Genomic DNA, 25602 nt, shown 5'->3' with positions numbered 1-25602 from the left:
TTAATGTATAATTTTAATAAGTATCAAAAGACCTGCGAACTAGATACAGGCATATATAGAACAGAATATTAATAGTTAAACTTTCTTGCTTTAAAACTAAATAAATTATAGATTACGGACGAACCTTATAGATTTTAAAAAATGTATAAAAATAATGATTCAAATAGCACCTGATGAATATTATCCAAAATTAGAAGTGCATATCATCGCAATGATCAAAGTTATGATAGTAGAGTTCATATACGTAGATCAAGATTTTAACACTGACTCGTAAATATTTATTCACATCTCTTTCTATTAACGCTCTAATATTAGCTTAAATAAAAAAAGTTTTGAAATAATTGTCCAAGCTTTAATAGTGTTGATAATAAATAAAATGTTCTTCATGTAAATAGAGTACAAAAGCTGTTTAAAAAGGATTACTTATACCCTCTTGCCAGTTGGATTAATTCCTAATTAGCTCTCACAAATAATATTGGTCTTCTTATTATAATTATGCTTAAAGTTAATTTCTCCTTTATCTAACAAGTTCTAAGGACTGCTCAGATATCTTTAGTATTTCTGACTCAAATATAATCATCTATATATTTTATACGTGACTTTTTGAGTCTTGATTGTGCTATCTTCCTTCTCGCCTCCCTGACAAATCTCAATTTAAGATTTCGTCTTGATATCTTTAAAGTAAAATAAGTGTAAACATTTGAGTTCAGATCTTCACAAGATATTTCTTTAATATTATCCATCTGCTTATATCCTTAAATGTATTGATGCTTATTTTATATTTTGTACTGAGGAACTAGTAATATTTATTCAAACTGTGGTTATAATAATTATTTCATAATTAAAGTAGAGTGAACGAAATCTGTTTCCAGAAATTCTTAAAATTGTACTTTACAATACCATCAAAACCCTTAATCTTTTCAGATTAAATTTCAAAGGCAAGAGGCAATAAATAAGAAATGGATATATTCTTGTCTGAATTATGCTGCAGTCAAATTTCATTATAGAAATTGGATTCCTTTAACTTACCAAGACTTAATACTTTAATACTATGAATGGAAATCTTTTTCAAGATTTAAAAAAATATTACTTGTCAGTCAAAGTAATGGTAGTGTTCTTTGATACATTGTTAATAATAAATATTTGAAATTTATATAGCAAATTATTAACGTGATGTGATGAACCTAAAAATTTGTCTTAAGAACTTCGATACTTAAAAAATGAGTCAGTAATGACATCGCATCTTGATATGATATGCACCTGTAATTTGGTTACTTTAGGCTAAAAAGAAAAATGTTATAAAATTGATGAATTGCACTAAAATTTAATAAACTTTGACTTGAACGTAGTAGCCATAGGACATGCCATCTCTAGATGACTCAAATTGTTAATAATAATAAACGAGAAAGCCATATTAAAACTGACAAAGCACTGAGTCCAAAAATAGTTGTTTATGTTATTCTCCTATACCTACTACAACACAACTGAACCCAACCGATTAAGCAACCCCTATCTACCAATGAATGAACAGCCCAACCTCCTGCCAGCCTACATTCCTGATCTAAGTACTGGCGTATCGCCTTATACCTTGCAGCTTCTTCTCTGTCTCCCAAAACTTCTGCAGCTCAGTGAAGTATTTGTCCAAAATAAACACTTTGCTAAGTCCAAGGGTGGCCATGCCTACAGTTTATCTGAAGAACGGAATAGTATCCATTTTAATAAATCACTTTCAGTCATTTTTCATTTGAAACACGACAAAAAAGAAGAAAAAACACATCCGGCCGTTATTCTTAAGACGGTGGTACTTCGGGTGGGTACTCGCGGTTCAAATCTTAAGGTGCACTGGCTTTTCTTTGGTTGGACCGGTTGACCGCCTTCTACCTGTGTGCTCACCTCGATCGCGGTGTTGCCACCATTCCAAAACAAAATATTTGGAGTTCTTGTACTTGTAAATTGCTTTATTATGTATTATGTTTTGGGTATATAACTTCCTTAATAACGATAAGGAATTCATCCTTTTTCTTTGTCTCTTTCTCCGTTATTATTATCATCATAACTATTTGCAAGTATTAGTTTTTCGTTGGAATATGTAACTGCTTCAACTAATATCAAACAATTCATTTTTTTCCTTTTATTTTGACTATTAATATGTTCAGCATAACATTTTCCAAATTCTCATTAAATTTCATTCTTGAATTTTTATATTGACATTAGAAGGCGCTTCTTCATTTGGAAACTCATCATTAAGTTATGTTTTTCTTATGAGCGTTATAATATAAGAACCTACTCCTATGTAACCACACAGAATGTCTAACTAAAAAGTAAAAGAATTGTAATAGTTTGGAATAAAATTGAAAATGAGACAACACATTAAACATGAGTCATCAGAAGATACTTAATCCTATACACAAAAATATGTTGTTTTGTCATCGAACACATTCTTAACATCTTCAGCATTTACTTCAGCGAAAACATATTTGAGCTTTAAACATTTTTCTGAAGATACTTGGGTTCATTGATGGAGTGTTAAAACACAAGTTAATTTGATGACTACACTAAAATTTGCTCAGTTCTCCACAATTTTACTAAATTGTGCATTGGAAAAAACGACTCTCTAGAGTTAAAAAAATTGTTTGATTGCTACAATAAATGCCTCTAAATACGAAATGCGTTATTGATGTCAAGATTGTAAGAGAAATGTTTAAGTTTCCCTATATAACAATTACGTACCTTCTTGAAGCATTAATGATTTTCATTAAATATTTGTCTCTAAAAAAGAAATAATACGAAACATGTATCAAAATTTCTGTAAATTTGAAGTAAATACCCAGTAATGTAACCATTTATAAGAAGAAGGTTTTGCAAATAACCTATTTAAAATAGTTCCAACGAAATGTCTATATCTTTGTTAGATACATATATTAACTTAATGATGGTACTATTTAAAAATGTAAAAAGAGTTTTTAGCAATTTTCCCAACATAATTTCCTAAAATAATCACCTTATGGAAACTGGGTTGAGTTGCTGAACACTCTGTATATGCTTTGCATAATATAATAAATGCGCGTGTTCAAAATAAAAGAATGAGAACCTCTCGAGTGTTCTCTTTTATCCTAATCATTATACCGCGGCGGTTTTGCCCACCGATGCCCATAATCTTAAGAATACGTGTTAGAAACTAATAAACCATGGTTCGGCCGCAGCCTCCACGCTGTTGTCAACTTTCTGCTTATTTCTTAAGTTTAGTATATCGTGGAAGAACCAAGGACATCGACCAAGATTACGATGCATAAAATTTACTTCTACAAACTGGGTGGTACAGATAGTTGCCCACCCGTATTTTTGACATATTGGTTTAGATAGGGCATACACGAGCAGTTAAACAGTTTATATTTGTAGGTGATGAATTGGACCTAACCTATTGAACAGTCCTTAAAAGAAAATTGTAGTAAGGCTTATTAATTTTTGATATTTAGAGGGTAAATTCTTTAAGAGATGTGGTTGGAAGTTTAAGGAAACATAATAAAATGATTGCTAGTTTGTTCCACAAATAAAATAATTTCCTCATACATGAAGGCAAGAAAATTTAAGCAGTTCAAGTTTAAACTGGTTTTAATACACTCATATCCAATCATCAAGTCAACACTCATTTTTAGATTACGTAATATTCAGTTGTTTCATTAGCGAAGGGTATATGCAAGAGCGAATTTTCAATGGAAAATTAAGTTTATAAATTATAAAACGGAATGGCCCAAGAGAAGAATCTTGTAGAATTCCATACGGAAGCAAATACAAATTTGATCTCACTCCATTCGCCTTCTATAATTTGAGATAGGCCAGAAACCTCTTAGAAGACTGAACCGCGAAACACCATTTCATGATTAATAAAATCACATGCTTTAAACAAATTAACAATACGAGGTAAGGCACAATCACACCCTAGATCATCATCAAAATAATTTTTTTTTAAATCAAACGTTTCGGTGTTATTTCCAGTTTATTAGAAAATTCTGTATGATTTGAAACATGATGAATAAAAACCTATTCGATATAACAACGCATCAATTGAACGAAACAAATACGTCATAACTTTAGTCCAGACTCTACTGAAAAATATATAAATTTGATTACCAATACGCGGCCACAGTATCGTCATATAAATATTGTCAGAAATCCAGTCAGATTAAATATACCTATTTTTATTGAAATGTTAGAGGTCTAAAAACTAAAATCCAAGACTTGGAATACATTCATCTGTAGTATCAATATAATTTGTCAAAGTAAATTTTGGCTAAACAAGGATTTCTTAAGTAGTAAAACTGTTCTTGATTTTTATACGCTGTTAGTGTATAAAACTTAACAAAAATTTAAAAAATTGTATAAATCAATAATAATTTTGTTGTAGTTTGAACTGATGTTCCTCAGGGATGGATCTTTTCACCTACTGTCTAAAGAGGGCAAAGTACGCCCTATTTGTGCTTACTTTACAGGTATCTTCATCAGTTTGCTTATTGGATGTGGAGGTGGCAAGCAATATGCCACAGCATAATCATGTAGTGGGAATAGCTATAGCAGCTTTTCAAAAACTTTGGGCTCCCTTTAAAACAAAAATGCTGTATACACCGCAACAGCTTTTAACGCTTTACAAGGCTCAGATTCGTCCTCTTGAATAATGCTTTCTCATATGGACCTCTGCACCTAAACACACTTTGAAACTGCTTGATTCCATTTAAAGGACCTCCTTACTTCTTATAGATCCAGAGACAACTAAAAGATTAAACAGTTTAACGGATATAAGAAAGGTGGCAAGCCGCACTCTGTTTTATCGATTCCTTCACGGTAAATGCTCTTTCGAACTGGCTTTTATTAATCTACTCTGAGCTATACATGCAAGATCTACCCATCAAGCAGATGCGTCTCATAAATACCGGGTGCATCTGCAAACGCCTAGAACGTCGCTATATCGGGACTTCTTTTTATGGAAAAGTGCAAATTTGTGGAATTAACTCCTCAAGCACGTCTTTCCCGCAACATTACAGCTTGCAGAACTTACAAGCTGTAATGTGCAGTACCATAGGGTTTGCTCTTATGTGCCAGTATATTCTGTAAAAAAATAAATAGGAACGCCTCGAACGAATTTGGTAATATAATTTGGTCTGCAGTGAAAATCTGACTATAGGAGAGTTTCTTTTCCATCATCCCAAAATTAACGGAATCATTTGAAATTAGTAGAGAACTTCAAGAGAGGACGTTCAACCAGCACAAACCTGGCTATGTATGTCGTACCCTCGTGTAAGAAAAACTATTTATATTTAAAATTAAATAACTGTGTAAAGTTTTGAAGATAAGAATTTTGTTAACTTCCGTTCTCAATATTTATTAACAAAGGCAGTTTTCTGCTTCATAGCCAGTTTTTGCTTTTTGCAAGCTGAAGACTGAGCTGTGGCCGAGGTTGCAGTCTGACTTCCTTAAATGCAAATTACTAGTGAACTTGCAAGGAGAATTAACTGTTTCACCACCAGATGTAACGAAAATTGCATCTTACTAAATGTTTCCAAATGATAGCACATGACCTTTCTTCAATGCAAGGCTTTTAGAATTATAGGTTTTGATCAAAAGGAGTCGATATGTCAGGAGTTTTAAAGATCTTTATAAAAGCATTCTTAAAATCAAAATTAAAAAAAAAGAATACAAAGATTTACTTAAAATCAACAATGTTTATAAATAAAGATAAAGCTCCCAGAAAATACTACAAGGGTTGAAAGAAATCAAGAATATGTAAATCATTGGTTAGCTTTAAAGTTCGAGAAATTAATAAAGGATTTTTTGTCATAGTTTGTCCTGTTAAGGTATACGTAAAGTTTGGATGGAACGTGTATTGCGAGACGGTACATGTAAAGTGATTTGTGAAGTGAAATTCGTACAATCTATGATTGAATGGACTAACGTATAGATAATTTTTAAGTCTTTCTTCTCGATTATAAGGCTTCAAGATAAAGTATTGATCACTGTAAAACGTGTAGTAAATATACCTGCAAAATTCACGCTGAACTCTTATCAGTCAGTGGATATGAAATGTATAGTTTGGGCTTCAGACAGAGAAGAAGTACTTCAAGTTTATTCTTACAATGGCAAAGTACAGTGTTTTAATAGAGGTACTATGATTAAAATTTCTGGTACTACGTTTAATGAATCCTAGCAACTTTAGAAATAATGTGTGTAGAGTCATATGTGCAGTGACGTCTAGGTTGGAATCAAGTGGCAGTCCCAAATCTCTTATCTTTTGCACACAATCTAAACAAGTATTGTTTATATGATAAATAAAGTAACATGATTGACTTGTGCCAAATTATTGAGCTAACCCGCAAAGCGATGTAAAGTTGTTAACCCGCACAATTTGAGTTCTATCAGTAAGGTAGGTCCTCAACCAGTCCAGAAGAGAACCCAATGTGCCAGGACCAAGAAGTACTAACTGGGTAAGATCTCATTCACGCTATCAATTACTTTGGAGAAATCGATGTAAATGAAATGAATCGTGTTTAAAATACATATGGGCCAATAATCCTTCACATCCGAGGTATCACCAGACTTACGGATGGGAATCACATAATTTATTTTCCGAAAATTTGGAAAGTGATCTGTTTTTAGTGACTGATTATATATAAACCATAAAGGTCTAGAAAAGATAAAGCAACAATTTTTAACGTGTATGAATGTATGTTGTTAAGACCAGGTCTTTTGTGAGATTCAAGACTTCCTAACTCTGTGTAAACATCTGATATTGGCATAGAAAAACTGCGTAAGTTGGGAAAATTGATATTATTTGTAGAAGGTATGTTCATGGGTTGGCTGGTATACATAAAGCCAAAATAATCAGAAGAAAATTGAGTACGATCCCATTACAGCCTTTTTGTCATTGAGAAAAAACTAGGTGGAAGCTTCCCAGACCTCTGTAAAGAAATAGTGTGAGAGCAGAATTTCCAGGTATTTTGTCAGGGTCTCTAACATACTCCTCATAACAAAGTATTGTTGAAGTTTTTTATTTTATACGCAAATGGCAAAAATATTGGTAAACAAGGGGAAGTATAGGTTCTTTGTAAGTAGCCTTCTTCTAAATAATCAAGTCCTTTAGGATCCTGTGACAGTTTTCTTAAATGGTTCAAACATTTTTTTAAAGAATGTCATAAAAAATATCTATCATTTCCTTAATGGTTGTGTTAAATAAGAGGTTGTCTCATAGTACAGATTCAAGATGTTCATTGATGATGGTCAAATCTGCTGCTTTAAAGTCATAATAGTAAACAGTTCCATGTGCATTGGAACTTGTTGTAGTTGCGCTATGATAATACAAACTGCGGTGGAGGATGGCTATTATTCATGGGAACCAAGTACTTGCCAACATCTGATTTGAAGACATGGCTTTTCAATTTCATCAAGTTATACAATGAGCAAGTTTCAAACATGCGCATGATCTTATTGATTTCAGCTGGTGGTACACGCTTGTTGACTGTTGGATAAGTAGTAGAGCAAAGATCATCAATGGTTCATGTGGCTTTACGAAGATTGAAGTCACCCAGAATGAAGATCTGTAGATTGGGAAATAGGTAAGTAATCTCGCCTAGGTTATGACTGAAACATACATAATTCTTTAATGGTAAGTTGGGTGGTACATAAACACATCCTGGGAGCATCTAATGCTTTCCTATTCCTATTTTTTGCATAGACCTGTTCAATGTTGTCCTAAGATAGAATCACACAACTTGTTATTAATGTGAAAACTGCTATTAAGACGCCGCCTCCAAGACGTTTAGTATTACTTGCGGCAGCTCTTCGGTCACAGCGATATACTTTAAAAAAGTGTAGCAACCCAACCCAGCTCCCCACCATAAATCCCTAAAATATCATTAAGGCCAGTCTCGGGCAGAGCAATTACATAAAAATAGACAACTAAAACATTGCATTGTAGAGGAATAGGCTTGGTCCTGCGACCACGAACATTCTGAAAATACACAATCAGTTTTGATTTTGATAGTGATGTTCTGAAGGAGCTTGACCCATTAGGTAGTTTTTTTTACATTTCTTAAAATCCGTCAGCGCATAGTTTTCTAGCTCTCTTAGTTTTGGGGTTAAATCAAGTGTTAAATAATAATGTTTGCCTTTAAGTTTATGACGGCTTATTCTAACAGGGAAAGCATTCCTATTATTTGGCTTTTCAAAGTATGATAACCTACTTATTATAGCAGTTTATAGCATAGTACTCATAACATTCTAAAGAGAGCGGATTTACATATCATCATTAAAGAGCAAAAGATTGTTGGCTCTGTTCTGTCAATCATGAATTTGGTAAGCCATTGAACAATAAAAGAAGAGGGTTGCATATTTCACTGGATTTATTTAATTCACTTTGCTGCAAGCTAGAGATCTTATCTTTTATGGCTGAAACAGTAGCATCTACTGATTCGCGAGTTAGAATAGGAATGCTTGTGGTCAGATCATGTAAGGCAATTTTCAATCAGCTAACTCGGTCCATCAAGTCCAAGGTTTGCTTCACATTATCTACATAATCCTTACAATAAAAAGGAAAGACTCTCTTGGATAAAACTAAGGTCCTAATTTTAGTTGGTCCAGTGATGTCACCACAATATTGTCAAATGTCATTTTTGCAATGATCATAGGGGAATACAGATAACTCATTGCTCTTGTTTATGGGTTCCTAAAAATTAATGCCTTGGTGCATGTATTGCATATATTAAACATGGTAACATTTTTTTTTAAATATTTCAGCATTTCTAGAATTATTTGCCTTTTTTCTTCTTTTGGATGGTAGATGAATGATTTTTGGATATAATGACAATATTTTTTTTAATTTTATAGAAAAAACTGAGAAATACTTACTAAAATTCTGAGCTTTTAAGATAAATAATCGAATGTAAATAAATAATTTAAGAAAATATGCTCGAATAGTGTTGTTTCATTTCTTGTCTTATTTTTCCTTATAAATTTGTCATAAATTTAATATCTTTCTACTCTACTAGATTTGCAGATCTTAAATCTAACATCCGACCCATAAGACTACTCCATATATTTTTACTTGGATCCCTTTAGGCAAATGATGGTTATACCACCGATGTGTTTTTTATGGTCATCGTAGGTCAAAGAATACTACCTGATTTATAGTTATAACATGTGTAAAACCACTTAATTTATAGACGAACGTCAAAAATTTAATTTTTTGCAGTTTTCTTCTTACATTTTCTAAGATTTATTAAATGTGAAATTATTTTTCGTGACCTCAGTTTGTAAGGTTGCTTTTTTTTTTGGTTAAATATAGGTTAAAAAGAAAAAGCTACTTCAGACGATCGATTAAAATTTTTTTGTTGACGATCGATCTCTATGAAATCATCCTCAGGAATATATATTATAGATTATCTTCGTTAATAATAATAATTGTAAAACCATAATAAGCACCAGGATTTATAGGATTTTCGTGGTCTATAGTTTTTTAATGTTTTTAACCATCGACCTTGGGAGATGAATTTGAATAATAGCTGTGAGACAATCGTATTTCAAGCTTCGTTCATTTTTTGTTCAGATTTATTAAATTTTGAATATTTATTTACTTAATTCTGAAATGTACCAATGCTTAAAACAAAACGTAACTTTTATGCCTTACAAAAATTAAGCCTAAGTTTATTTGTATATAATATACATTGGATTTATATTTATATATAACATAGCATTATACATAGTACTTACCTTTTAGTTTTAAGTATATTTGAGTTTGTAATGCTCCAATGTAGTCTTGAAGTGTTTTTTGAATGATCTGCTTTTCGCGGTGCCTGCAAGTAAATAAGAATCTTAACAAAAAATGTTAATGGAATTTTTGTATTTTACCTTAAATATATGCTTAAAATATGGAAAGTCTCACTAGAATAGGTATATTATGTTATTATAGGAAAGATATTTTTTTTAGTTTTATTCTTATTTCTTATTTCAAATATTATATTTTAGTTAAAATGCAGATAATATATAAAATGACTGCAAATAAATAAAAATCTTTAAAAAAATACCTAATTGAACTTTTTTATTTTTTCTAAAGCATATGCTTAAAATATGGAGTTTCACTAGGATATATATGTTATTATGGGAAATATCGTTTTTTCCAGTATAATGTTTATTTCCTATTTCAAATATTATCTTCCACTTATGCTTTGTAATAATTTACCTTGATCTATTTATCAAATCTTTATATAGGCCAAGATTTCTTTTGCAATATTTCAATTAAATACTATATAGGCAAGCAGATCGTTGCCTGGTGAATTCACCAAAAAGTGAGTCATAAGATTGTTTTATAAAGCTTTTTGAATATATGAGTAGTTTTACTACAGAACCACTAAGTAAATCGTTAATGTACTAAGATTTAACTTTTGAGCCGAAACTTGTAATTAACATGACACATATTATTAAGAAAGAAAGAAAGAAAGAAAATGTGCTATATTACGTAAGACAACAAAATCTTGTGTACAAGCATCCTAAAAACTAAAAAATTCCAAATTTACTTTAAATTTCAAATTTCAAACAAACATAACATCTAAAACACCTTACCATAACATTTACACACATTACCAAAATTAATCATAACAAAACAGATTGAGAAAAAAAAGCATCTTTTTGATAAATTTCATTAAAAAATAAGTAAAGCTGTCAATAAAACAGAATTTAGAAGAAGTAAATTAAATTATTTAACAGGAAACAAAACTAAAACACTAAAATGATGTCAGAGCACAGGTTAAAAGGTATCATTGAAAAAATCGTCAAGGCTATAATATGCCCTGGATAATAAAAGTGACTTTAATTCCTTTTTGAATCTCTTAACTTCTAAAATTTGTCTGATACATAGAGGAACATGGTTGTACATTTTTTTGCTAAGGTATATAAGTGAGTTCTGGGTGAGGGAGGATGTAGGGATTGGTAAGGGAAAATCGTTAACCTGGCGAGTCATATGACCAGTGTTAGAGGGAGGTTTAGGATATTTATGAACAAGAGTAGCTGTTTCTAAGATAAAAAGAGAAAAAAGAGTTAGGATTTTTTGAGATATAAAGAGAGGTTTACAAGAATCTCTTAACCCAGCGGAACATAGGTATCTAACTGCCTTTTTTTAAATCACAAAAATTATGTTTAATAATCCCTTGTTGCTTAAACCCCAAAAAGGCAAGCCATAACGAAGGTGGGACTCAATAAGAGAAAAGTACACTGAACGTGCAACTACCCCTCCCAGCTCATGCCCCGCCATTCTTACTGCAAAGCATCCAGAGGATAATTTTGATGCAAGATGTAGGATATGATCTTCGAAGCGAAGGCGACCATCAATGGTAATACCAAGGAACTTACAGCTTTCTTTGTTTTGCAAGGGGGAGTTTTCACTAAACATAAGGCCCTGAACGTCACACTTAAATCCCATAATAAAGGTTTTGCCCACATTAAATACAAGCCTGTTTGCAGCACACCACTCCGATAAAATCTTAAGATCCTTAAAAAACCTGGGCTCTAACATTATCAGAATCTCTATGATTCCATAAAATGGTGGTATCATCAGCAAACTGAACCACTTTGCCCTGCAGTTTTAATGAACCCAAATCATTTACATAGAGCAAAAATAATAGTGGTCCTCACACTGAACCCTGAGGTACTCCAGTTTTAAGGGATCTGGAATCGGATAAACATCCAGATACTGTAACTCTTTGGGTACGATTAGACAGATAGGATTCCAGCCATTGCAATGCCACTTCTCTAAAGCCATAATTATTGAGCTTAGACAGCAGTATTCCATGATCTACACAATCAAATGCCTTGGATAAATCGCAAAACACTGCCGCCGCGGACTCTTCAGAATTTAAGGACACATAGACACTCTCCAAAAAGCCGAAAACAGCGTCATGAGTCCCTTTTCCTATTTGAAATCCAAACTGATTTGCAGATAAAATGCAATTATGTTGCAAAAAAGATAAAATTCTGATTTTTGCAAGTTTTTCAACTATCTTGGAGAGGGTAGATAATATAGAAATTGGACAGAAATTACAAGGCTCACTCACATCTCCACCCTTATAAAGAGGGATAACCACTGCCTCCTTCAAACATGCTGGAAAGATGCCATTATGAAAGGAATTGTTTATGGCAGAAGCTAAGGCATTCAATGCTGAGTCAGGCAAAAGGAGTAGTAATTTTGATGATATTCCATCAGCTCCAGCTGATTTATGGTTTTTTAAGCTTTTAATTGCATCTCTAACATCAGTAAGGCTAACAGGATAAAAGAAAAAAGAATTTTGAACTGACACTTGTTGAATATAATGCAAAGGATCAATATTAGTATTCACATCCTTGAGCAATAAATGAGGAATATTACAGTAATAATCATTTAAACTATTTGGTCTTACTTCTGGTTCTGAAACTTTCTTGTGAGAATGCCGGAAGTCATTTATAATTGACCAACATTCTCTCTGCCTATTTGAGGACATATTCAAGCGGTCACTATAATATTTAACCTTAGCTGCTTTTATCGTCTTTCTATATAGACTACGATATTTCTGATGATAAAGAATAATGTTTGCATTAGTTGTAAACTTGCACGGCTTAGCCAAAAAACGGAGGTTTTTAGCTGAAGTTCTGAGGCCTGCTGTGACCCATGGTTTTCTATTTTTCATTTTAAGCCTCTTTTTAGGAAAACACTGATTGATCTTGTCACATAGCACATGAAATAACAAAGTAAACGAGTCAGGAGCCATTTCAACTGCATTCCAATTAACCAAAGCTGCAGTAGAAGAAAAAGCATTAAAATTTGCTCTGCTGAAAATTCTTCCTATATAATGAGATGAAGGAAATACAGTGTTGCATGGAATCCTAGCGAGAATGGCTTCATGGTCAGAAATACCAGATGAGAGTACTCTACATGACACATCATTTAAATTTGTACAGAAATAATCAATAGTAGTTGCAGATGAGGATGTTATACGTGTGGGTGAAAGAACATGCATCTTCAAGTCATAAGATTCCAATATACTTAAAAGGGATGTATGATATGATGGCAAGCTTACATCAGTGAAGTTAATATTAAAGTCACCGGCCAATATAACTATGGAGTGTAGAGACAATTGGGATAATAGAGAATCAAGTTTGTCCAGGAACATACCAATATCTCCTGTGGGTGGTTTATAAACACAAAGAACATATAAATTAAATCGCTTACAAAAACAAAGGGAGAATGCAAAAACCTTCTCCAACAGAAAGCTATCATACTTATTAATTTTACAGAAAAAAGCTTCAATTGTTTGTTTAACTAAAATAGCTGTTCCTCCATGTATGGAGTGTTGCCGACAAAAAATTGATATGGGAATATAATCAGATATTAAGAAACATTCGTTAGGCTTTAACCAGTGCTCAGTTAGTAATACAATATCAGGAAAATCACATGAATCAAGTAGAAGATGAAGCTCGTCCATTTTATTTCTTAGAGACTGTATATTTAAAATAAAACTACTGAAACTTTTCACATGCTTATTTTCAATGTTATTTATAGAATGTGAGTGAGCTTCATCTTCTGTGTATTTATCTATAAAAAAGAATCCCTATCACAGTCAGTATCTAGAAGTCCAGATTGATTACTTGGTTTTATTGTGGACACATTTTTTGATGAAATGCTACTTTTGAAATGTTTTAAAATATGGGTTTACAATAATAATGCCAAATCTGATCCAAAGTTGCTGGCATGATTAGACTCTAAAATTCTATTTAGATTAATATTATTGGCGTGAAATATTCTATAGAGAGCCTTATTGCTATTATAAATTACATTATGGTTTGGATACATGTAAGGGCTTGTCATCACTAAACTATTGCTGTGTAAATGTATAAACTTTTTTAAAATATCGAATAATGAGCAAATACCATTTAACATTAAAATCAACATATCATTTTCTGTAAATTCCTTAACCATAGATGATGCAGTATAAATCAGTTCATTGTTTGTACTTCCTGGCTTCAGGAAACACTGGACTTTGTAGTTAGCTTCAAACTTCAGACGCAATTTCTTCAGGAACACTTAGTGAATGATATTTTTAAAAGCGCGTAAAAGCAATGTCGTGTATCCCTTGGCTAAGATACATGTTCTTAATGAATATGGGCATTTTCGATAAAGAGGTATTTTCAAAAACAGATGACTATAAATTGTTGATTTCATTAAAATTTTATAAAATCGCGAATATATCTGCAAAAAAAATCACAAAACAACAAAAGAAATCATAAAATTTTAATTATAATATTTAACTTTGGGGTTATCCGCGGTTGCAGAAGAAACAGTTAATTTATTTTAAAATTAATAAATTAGTGATAAGGAGATCATCAGGAAAACATTACACGGAATGATATGTTTTCCTTATGATTAAGTCTAAAGGTGAGGTGATATAATAAGGAGAACGTACACCACAACATATACCGATCCCGTAACTTCTTTTTCTTTTTCACGTATTTATCTGGGGTACCTAAAACAATGCAGAGCTGTGATGCAAATAGTATTACAATACCAAACCTTTTGCAGGGTTTGCAAGTTTCTGTAATTTATTTTTCTGTTCTTCATCTTTGAAATATAACCAACAGAATTGCCACTGTGAAAATTTTGACTTAAAATTAATTATTTATTTAGAAAATGTTAAAAACCAAACTATGAGGAACACCTCATATTTGTTGTTGGTAATTTTATTGTTTTTGATTTCGACCTTTCAGGATGTAAATTATCAGGCTTAAGTTAATATATACCGGCTGCATAAAAGCATTTGATCTATTTGATCATCGCTATTCTCATTACAGATTAACAGAAATATGATAAAAAAAAACAATTTTTAGATGTTCTTAAAATGATATGCATGTTATCTTTTTTTTACAGAAGGTTTTCAAGAATTTTTTAAACCTTATGTTGCAGCTGGTGTTTCCCAAGAGAGCGCTGTTGAGCCTCTATTATTTACCGTATACCTTCTAAAAAATCATTGTCCATAATAACTTCAATGAGTAATAAGAACATCTTCACAAGTTAATGTTGGTATTACCACATTACGTTGCTTTTACATTGAGAGAGTTTCTGAAAGGTAAAAGATCAGCAGACAATCTGCAATAAAAAAAAATATTTTTATAAAAAATTGATAACTAGGCAACCAATGATAATTTAATATCTGGTATGTAAATTCCAATTTGCATTACGTGATGCTCTAATTGCATAGGATAAGGAAAATAATTCAATTTCCGATGCGTTTAACACACCTGCGGTGGCTATAATAGCCACGAATAGAAATAATACAATTCCAAAGTTTATTAATTATAATAATAATAGTTATTAGGTATAACCATTTTACGTCTATATATTGTATAGGGTGCTACAAATTCTAGTACAGGAAATTTTGTAAATGATTTGCATATTCCTAAAGGAATTATAAAAGTATTGAAATTTATTATTTTTAACAACGCTTTATACATTTATAGAATAGGGTTTCATTTATGAAATAAATATTATTATTTCTATGGATCATATCTAAAGTATTTTTTCGACTGGTTTTATTAATTATTGACAAGTTAAATAAAATTAAATTAATGACGATGGTAAAATAATGTATGGTTAATCTAAATGTGGTATTGGATCGACTTGAAAACTAATTTGATAATTATATTTTTGATTGAGCATACTTTTAACCCATAATATTATAAATAAAAAATATGCTATATGCTATTTTGCATACATTTTTAAATATTATGTCAAATATTAAAAATCGATCAATTTGACATTCTTCAAAATACCAACAATTGATTATCGAAATACAGCGGGCACTTTATTAAAATATAAATAAATTAAGGTAAAAAATAATAGATCTTACAAAAAAAACAGTTTTAAAGGATAGAAAGCTAGTATCATTGTAAAATATTTAAAAAAAGTTCATATAAATAAGTGTAAATTGGTTGCGAGAGTAATATAAATAATAAATAGACAATTGGGATAAGTTTAAAACATTGTTACGATATATGAAAAAAGATATGATTATGAGTGTTGTAACCCAGTATTCAATATATAAACTCAAAACTTTATTTAGAGTTTTTAATAATTTAGCATAAAACCACATAATATAATTTTGTTTGTTACGTCAGTATCAGTGTGCTCTGATACTGACGTAACAAATAATAGTATATAGTACTAATAATATAGAGTCCTTTATTGGACTGTGGATCACCGGCTGGCTGGAAGGCTCTTGCCTATATTTTGATTTTCCTCTGAGTGGGAATTTTTGGTTTTCTTGGACTATGATTTGATTTTGTTGGGTGCAAACTTAGGTGTGCGGGAGCAAGGGATTTTTTTTTAAATTGAGGATTGGTTTTGGGGTTTGGACGGTGGGGTGTGTTGCTTTGACGAGTCAAAGCTTTGGCTGGAAGTCGGAGCTGGAAGTTCCGTCTGTTGTTTTGTTTTTATTTTGTTTTTTTTTCAATAAAAAAATTTTTTTTTGGATTTTTTCTTTTTGTTTAATTGTGAATTAAATAATCTAGTGAAATAGTTTCCTCATAGCAGTGTTCTTTCTATATGAATACTTTTGTAATATAATATTTTTGTGGTCTAATTTCTAAAAGGAATTATTTTATTGTTTTGTGTTTGCAGTCTTTTAATTTGTTTTTGAATTTTATGTATGTTTTTTACTTAAGAATTTGTCAATTTTCTCTATTTGGAGGTCGTGGTGTTTTTTATCGTTTCTTAGAAACCACGGGGTGCCCGTGATTGTTCTAAGAATTTTGTTTGGGAAAGTTTGCATTTGTTTTTGGGGCTCTGATGAATGCGTTTGACCGTATGTTAGTTTGGGTCTTATGACTTGCTTGTAGATTAGGGTTTTGTTTTATAAGTTCAGGAGACTTTTTTTGCATAGTAGACTGTATAGAGATTGAAATTGTCCGTTGCATTCTTGGATTGTTTTTTCTATATGGGTTTTGAAATTATTAATTATTAATGAAATTTTTAATTATTACCTAGTCTATCCAGGTGGATTCCTAGATATTTAGCATTGTTTGACCAAGGTAATTCACTGTTTTCTATTTTAATTTTATTTTTTGGCTTTGTTCTTTTTTTGTAAATTAGTAGGGCTTTCGTTTTTTCAGTGTTTATTTTAATTTTCCATTTTTTTGCCCATTCTAGTATAAGGTTTAGGTGTTTTTGGAGCTGAGTAACTATGTTATCTTATTTTTTTGTTGCGTTATTTATCTGTTGCAAATATGCATGTATCGTCAGCAAAGAGGGCTGTGTTTGTGGCTGGGAAGTATTGAGGGATGTCTGCTTGGTATAGATTAAATAGGTTTGAGAGCCTTGGGGGATGCCCGCTTTTATTTCTGTGAGAGATGATTGGGTGTTGTTTATTTTGGTTTGGAAGGATCTGTTTTTAAGGAAGTTTTGTATGAGTTTGACTAGATTTATATTTATTTGTTGTTGGTATAACTTTAGAAGTAGACCTTCGTGCCATACTTTATCAAAAGCTTTTTCTATGTCTAGTAGGATTAATGCTGTTGCGTTTCTTCTGTTTTTGTTATCTATTATATTTTGTATTAAGTTGCATAAGTTGCATAGTTGTATAAGTTACAAAGTTGATGTTCTGTTGAGATTTCTTTTTGAAACCCGCATTGAGTTTCTGGGATTATTTTTTTTCTCAGTTTCTTCTGTTATTTTTTAGTATTATTTCTTCAGTGGTTTTACTTAGCGTAGGTAAAAAACTTATTGGTCGCCAGTTTTCAGGATGTTTAAGTGGTTTATTTAATTTTGGGATAAGTATAATTAGAGCTTTTTTCCATTCTGATGGGAAATGGGCAGTTTTTAGGATTATATTTATTATGTGCGTAAGTTCTAGGGTTATGTTTTCTGGGGCTCTTTTTATCATTAGGTTTGTTATCCTGTCATGTCCTGGTGCTTTTTTGTTTGGCAGATTTTTAATTAGTTGAGTTATTTCATTAATAGAAACTGGTCTGGGAAGGTTTGCTGGATTTGTTGGGTATTTTTCTAGATTTTTTATAAATTTTTATGTTTTCTGTGTCAATGTCAAGATCGGGGTTGTTTTCTTGCTCAGTGGTTGCTAGTATATTGTTGGAGTTTAGTAAGGGCGGGTAGTGTGACTTTGTTTTTCCCCGAGTGAGTGTCTTACTTAGCTGCCAGATTTTTTTTTATGCTCATCGTTTTCTTCTAGCGTTTTAAGAAAATTATGCCATCGTTGTTGAATTCTTTTATGTCTAGTTTTACTTCTTTGTTTAATGCATTTACTCTTTTTTTAATTTCTGGATCTAAGTATCTTTGAGCTTGTTTCTTTAGTCTGTTCCGGGATTTTATTTTATTCTTTAGATCTTTTGGAAATGCGAAGGGATGTGTGTTGGTTATTGGAATTATGTGTGTAGAGTTTTCAAATGCTTGGATAATTGGAGATGTGAGGGTGTGCACATTTACTTCTAATTCGTTTGGGGTTTTCGCGAGCGAAAGGGGATGTGTTTGTTGTAGCAGTTCATTAAATTTTTTCCAGTTTGTTATTTTCTTTGTGTTTATTATGGATTTGTAGAAAAGATCTGTTATTTCCATGACTATTGGGGTGTGATCTGATGTGGCTAGGGAATTATCGTTTGAAATTGTTAAATTATAAGGGAGTCTAGCAAACCTTTCTTAATATTATCATTTTATCTTAACCATTTGGCAATTTTTTTCTTAAAACTAGGTGGATTTAATTTCTCTCACAATATAGGAGGAAAGAAATTAAAAATGCTGGGAACTATAAATTCAGGTGATCTCTGGCTAACACTTTCACACACGGTTCTTTGTAGGCAAACACATGTCAACCGTTGCTCTAATTTGATAGATGTGTAGCTGTTCTTTGCTTTAAAGACATCTGGGGATATGTGAGGTCAAAAGAGCTACAGCTCTATCAAATAGTTCATTTATAAAAGGATTGTAAAATACCAAAGTCGCAAATTAGCCAATTTGATGGATATTGGGGCTCCAGATATAGCATCAGCTTAATTATTTTCTTCTGTATATGCATAACAACCAATGGCTTGTGGGAAGAGCGCTACCCCACTCAATCACATCATATGTTAGTTGATTCCGTCTCAGTATTATTCCTTTGCTTTTATTAACATATATATCAAAGATCTTAGCTTTCTTGTTGCATTAGAAATATGTTTGTTCTATTTTAAGAATGAATCAACTATTACATCTAAGTATTTGACTTCATCTTTATGAGGAACTATCCAATTCTATTTTCTGTTAACGTTGTAGTAAGTTTACGTTGAGGCTTAAGTTATGTAGTTGTCCATTTGTATAATTGCTAAAATAAATAATATTTGATTTTCTTAGATTTAATGAAAGTAGACTAATAGTTCAAAAAGTACAGTTTTCTATAAGCTAACAATCCCATCTATACTTACTTGTTGCTCTCTATCTGATAGATAGTTTTAAAACAATTGCAGCATGATGCCCACATTTTCCATCCTCTAAAGAAGTCGAGAATAACACTGTATCAAATGCTTTCTAGAGATCCAAGAAATAACGAGTACCATATTTTTTATTATCTAAGCTACTACAATTATTCTTTTCTATAAACCTAGCAATAGCATCTCTGTGGATCTCTTTTGTCTAAAACCAAAGTGTCTCTCATTTATTACATTTTTTTGATCTAAGAAATCCACACTCTTTTTTTTAATAATGTTTCGAACAACTTAGGAATGTTTGATGGTACTATAATAATTTAATAGTTTGTTCTTTCATATTTTAATCCCGCTTTGTAAAGTAACTTAATCGTGGCATGCATGGAAATGGTTTGGACATTGACCTTTTTCAAATAATAAATTTAATCACATATGATATTTTATATTTTTTGAAAGAGTTTTTAGAGTATTTGGTAAATTTATTATAAATTTCAGATGAACTGTATTTTTTTAGTTGGCTCATCTTCTACTTCGCTTTTTATTGTAGGGCGTAAAAAAGATGCTAGCATTAGCAAAACTGTTATTTACAGGATTATTTTGATTATTGTGGTAACTGTTTTTTTTTGCATATTTCTAATTTTATTAGCTATTTTGGGCCTACCCGGGTAAAGTGTTTATTTAAAATTTTAGCAATTTTTAATTTATTTGTAAACTTTCTATTATTAACAAATAAAATTTCTTCTATATCAAAAGTTGATTTCATAGGTTCTTTGTTGACATATTCATTAATTGCAAACAATTTTTTTAGGGTTGTTTATGTGAGAATATATTCTCTTTATATAATGATTTTGTTTTATTCTCGTAATAAAGCTATTTTTGTTGTTAAGCTTATTGTTTCTATAAATTCATTTATTACATATTCAATGTTTTTTTATAGGTGCAATTTTTTTTGGTTTGTTTAATTTTGTTAGTAATTATCTCTACAATAATGGGATAATGATCAATTGGTTTAAGATTTCAGTTTAAGATTGTTTTACTTTTAAAAAAATATATGGTTTATGCAAGATTTAGAGTTATTATTTTCCAGAATAAATGTATAAATTAATAGTTTAAATACCTTTTTATATATATCACTATTACATATCTCAGATTCTTGTACAATATTAATATAAAAACCTTTTATTAAGATTTGTGTATCATTACTATGTACATTTCTCATGTTATTATAAAATTTAAATTAATTTTTTATATAACTGACACCAACTAAATTAACATTTATTATACGTTGATTTAGAAGGTTATAACATAATAATTCTTTAATTAAATTAAAGTTGATAATTTGAGAATTTTGATTTGATGTTAACTTATTACACCATTTTTCATAATTTTAAATTTAATTAAAAAAGACAATAATAAAAAAAATGTGAAAAAATTAATACACAATTATACACAAAATAATTAATTATTTTCAAAAAAATCGACTTTATTCTCTTTGCCTTTAAAATAGGCTTCAACCTCGATAATCACTTCTTGATTAGACTTAAATATATTTCACTGGAATATTCTTTTAAAGTCTGCAACAGTTTGTAGTATTTGAAAGTCAGATCTGGAGAGTCCGCTAGCTTGGTGATCAAGCAACTGGAAATGAAGCTTGAAATGCATGGTCCTACAAAAAAAGCGCTTTTGCCTTTGAGGATGTTTTTTCTATTTCTTCATTAATCTATTCGATGATACTCTGTAATATTCACAGTTTTCTAAGGGGACAGGACAACTTCTCACAAATTAATAAAATTGATTTATTTCTAATTTCATCAAGTCGTTCTATTAATAATTATCCTTTTACCACATAAAATTTGTAATAATACAAAACAGCAATATAAAAACTCTACCGCGGCATTCCAATCACGAAGAAAAATTATTACTTCCCACATTGCTTAATTACAAATACTGAATTCTTACAATACCTACTTGCAGAAAAAATCCGGTCTAATTCCATTTGATTTCAAGAAATAGTCGTACGCCTCTATTAACTTTAAATTTGAAATGAGCCATAGCGAATTCCTCTCCAACTGGTTGTATTCGTAAGTTTCATCTGGTCGCAGCATAGTAAGACGGCATGGTAGGAAATGGTGTGTGGGACTATGTTTATGGTTTTTTATATATCTATAAAAATAAAATTCATTAATCAATACTATATACAATAATAGAAGAAACTAGTACAAATATCGCTTTTAAATTTAAAAAAAAATATTTTATTGTTCCAATATAAATAATAGGGTATACTTGATAAATACTCCTAGATTTAAAAAATAAAATTTTAAAAGCGGCAAATCTTTTATTACTGAGACTTTTAGGCAATAAATTATGAAGAAACCTTAAAATGATTTAATCTTATCTACCAAGGTTTAGATGATTTTATTTCCAATATTTAGGTTTCTAAAACAGTTCACCTTTTCGTAGTTTAGCTTTGGCTATAAAGATAGTTGCATGACTTAGTCTCTTGAATTTTGGACTAAATTGATAAATTAGTGATTCGAGCACAATTTTTTGTTTAATTAGATTTACCGACTCTTTCCTGACTTTTTTATGTAATTCTTTAAGATGATATTAAGCAAGAACACGTTTAGAATGCTCGACGCCCTATAATTTTTTTGCAGTTTATTCGGTGGTCTATAAATATATAATTAAATATAGAATGTATTATTCTAGCCTCAGAGGTATGTTTCTATTCCATTTTGAAAATTTGTATTTCAAATCTCACGAATTCTTTTCGTATCAGAGTTTGTATGATCTCTGTGTCCTTAGTTCTTATTTAATTTTTTGCACATAATATCATTATCGTTATTAAAACTAGTGAAGTGCATGCCGGCAGCAGTTTGTATATTAAATTTTGGTTATCCAGTAGCGTCATTCATACGTTGATATATCGAAATGTTTTTTGACAAATAAGATCAAATTTGTAATTAAATTCAATATCCCCTTTCATTGTCTTTTTCCTATAAAACCAACTGTATGATATTATTCTTTACTTGTTATTCTTTAATAATGTTCTATGCCTTCTATGCCTATTATGTACGGGTCGTCTACTTTATCTTGTCCTTTTGTTGCTCAACAAGCAGAAAACACAATTTTAAACTTGTAAAAATCATCTCATAAATTTTGTAGTTTAGCTTTATACCTGGAGGCTTTTGAGCAAATAGGAATCAACTTCACCATACACGATCGCCTTTACTTTTATATTTGTGCGACTAGCACTCTAGCTACTGACTGATTAAATACCAGATCTTAATTTCAGCAGGGTTCTTGAAATCTTTATTAACATTTTGAGTATTAAGCTTGTGGTTCACTAACAATAGTAGCTTAAAAATAAGTTGTTTGGATTTTCAAGTCTCCTTAAAGACTTCTTTCGCCTTTAATATCAACTCGTTTCCTGCAGTAATAAAGCCCACCTGACGTCACTCAAATATTTTTTTCTAAAGCCGAATTAAATCATCTATTGATTAGTATCTAAGCCAATGCTAATAGAAGACTCAAGATCCCTTTCTAGCCACGATGACGGACTGTTGCAAGGTCATTGGACTCCTAAAAGAGGTAAGAAGCAAGGCTAAAAAAAGGTTTAGCCAGTGAGCATGCGCTTAGCGTTTTTTTCAATGCTATCGAGCAGGTACAATCCAAGCAAAACGACAGAGAGAGCTCTAAATCGGTATGGTAGCCCACGTAATATCAGTAACCGCGGGGGCGCTGTGGGGTGATATCTTGCAATAAAATCACATGACATTATTTCTAGAACAAATAATGAGCAATCTCCCAACAATCCACCCTGCTCGGATAGGAATGTAGGGTAGGTTGGAGGAGCAATTGAACGGATGCCCCTAAACGACCTTGACATTGGAAATAGATGATTTGATGGATGAAGATATACTTAGTAAACCCGCTAGGAGAGGATATATGACTAGGCTACACGCCGCGTAGATGTGAGAAACTATCATTAGAATATAATCATTTCTCCCAACAATGCTTGAGAGATTATGTAACATACCTCAGAAGATCTGGATACGTAAGAACTCCACAATAACAGGAGTTTGTGGCCAAAAACACAAAGCTCGCAAGACAGCAGGCATCGCGTTTACAGAGTGTATTGGATTATATTTCGGCTAACAGACCTTTTACCGAAATGATAGGAAAAATAGCTTTAAAACTATGCCAGCAATACCATACACTAAATAGAATGACGCTTTAGACGATCAAGCAACGCTGTCTGGATCGCATATGTTCTCTGGGTATCATTAAGAAGAGCTTAAAGAAAAAAGCCAGAAAAAAAATAGGGAAATAGGTTTGTGACTAAACTTCTGGCTTTCTTGATGATCCGATATCCAAAACTACACATACAACACCTGTTACCGCAGTAGAAGAATTTTGGAAGGACATCTATGAAACAACAAAGCCTTTGCAACTCGACACACCAGCTCTGAGAAACTTTAGCGCCTATTGCAGAGAATTGCATATCACGGAGCATGAAAGCGCATCAATCCCGACAGAAGAGGTTAAAGGTGCCTTATAGGCTATTAAAAACTATTTCGCACCTATTCAATACTGATACCGAAAAAAGAAGACCTACAGCAGCCAAAAAGCTATAGACCGATCACATGTCTCAACACCTGTTATAAGATCTTGCCAAGATCAAGGCTAGAATTTAATATTATCGAATATTGAGTGCAATAGACCCTGTTGTTATTAATATAAGGTAGCAACGTGGGGAAAAAAAGGGAATCAGTGATTGCAAACAAAATCTTCTAATTGACAGATGTATAACCCAAGACTCAATTCAATATAAGCGAAACCTAAGTATGGCCTGGATTAACTATAAAAGAGCGTTTGACACATCACATGAATTATTATTAAAGTCCTTCAGTTTCTCCTATTCCCATATTATGTATCGAAATGATGACACTCTGAAAATCAAAAATCTCCATAATATCAGCTCAAAAGAGCGCCTATTGCATTCGAAAGAGGTGTTTTCCAGGGCGACTCACTTAGTTCTCTGATATCCTTCTATAACATCTACTTTATGCAACTAGTGAGCACGATCTACAGCAGTCTCACGAATGAAGTTAGGGTTAGACAAATGCGCAAAGCTTAAACTAGAAAAGCGAAGATATAGGAACAACTCGCTAATCATAAAGTCCTTCGCTTTCTAGAAAATGGCAAAACATAACGTTACCTGGGTATCGAGCAAAACAGAGGTCATGACGTTAGAAACAACACTCGAAATTAAATACAGGCAACGATTACGTAAAATAAAAGGAAATTCGAATTATCTGGAATAAACAAAGTGATAGCAGTCTCAGTATTGTTTTACTCCTCTGAATTGATTAAATGGCCTAGAGAGGAGTTGTGACAGTTGGTCATTAGTACACGCAAAATGATGTATACCAATAAATGAGTACTTGTATTTCCGCTCATCAGTATCCCTTATTTACCACGTTAACAAGGAGGATGTTTTAGGTCTGCAGTATATGCACAATCGTGCTGTCTTAAGCCTGGCCTGCCAGATCGCCAATAGTGCGGATCTACTACTTCAGTTTTTGCGAGAACCCGAAACCGCCAGAATCGAAACATTACTATTTAAGGCAGCCGAGAGGCTTTAGAGGAGCTTTCAGATTCGGAATCGATCAAATGGCTATCAGTCTATTATAAGACTAGAATCAAATGCGTAACATCTGCAGTCAAGAGAGCTCAACAACAAAAGCTTCTAGAAGATCATATAAATAAGTCACTGCATAGCGTGTTTTACAGAAATGTAAACAGCCTTAAACTTTCACAAAGACTCACTTTTGAGTTCCTGAAATCAACCAGAAGTGTAAATCTGAGACCAAAGGTTTGAACACCTCAGAATAAAGATGCAGAAATCTGTAATTCTTGTGTCTCTTCGTTTATTGAGGTAAATTAATTTGGCCGAAGATCACTAACCGAGCGGCCGCGAGGAGTGGTCTTCGATACCATTGGTCTTATGCATGACGCGTTAAGGGGTCGGAGCCATAAGTAACCTCATATTGGACATTAAAAAAAATAATATGATAACATAATCATTCAAAAAATACAACTTATAATATAATAATAATAATCGTC

General features: G+C 31.8%; 1 protein-coding gene across 2 annotated transcripts in view; it reads right to left on the bottom strand.

Annotated features, from left to right (window-relative positions):
- The window catches only part of LOC126743315 (myosin-VIIa), a 65930-nt gene that overhangs the window by 27261 nt on the left and 13067 nt on the right, over positions 1-25602 (bottom strand). The window contains exons 2-3 of one of the 2 annotated variants that reach the window (XM_050450345.1): positions 21442-21636; positions 9757-9839 (exon numbers count right to left, since the gene is read on the bottom strand). In XM_050450345.1, the coding sequence (XP_050306302.1) occupies positions 9757-9839; positions 21442-21578 (220 nt within the window). In that variant the 5' untranslated portion in view covers positions 21579-21636. Of the gene's footprint in view, positions 1-1587; positions 1827-9756; positions 9840-21441; positions 21637-25602 lie in introns of those variants that run through there. The other variant, XM_050450346.1, reaches the window with a different exon arrangement.

Source organism: Anthonomus grandis, chromosome 12 (assembly GCF_022605725.1).
Source record: "Anthonomus grandis grandis chromosome 12, icAntGran1.3, whole genome shotgun sequence".
In the NCBI taxonomy this organism is placed as follows: Eukaryota; Metazoa; Arthropoda; class Insecta; order Coleoptera; family Curculionidae; genus Anthonomus; species Anthonomus grandis.
Note: the sequence above shows the minus strand (reverse complement) of the source record. Positions and strands in the feature narration are given on the sequence as shown.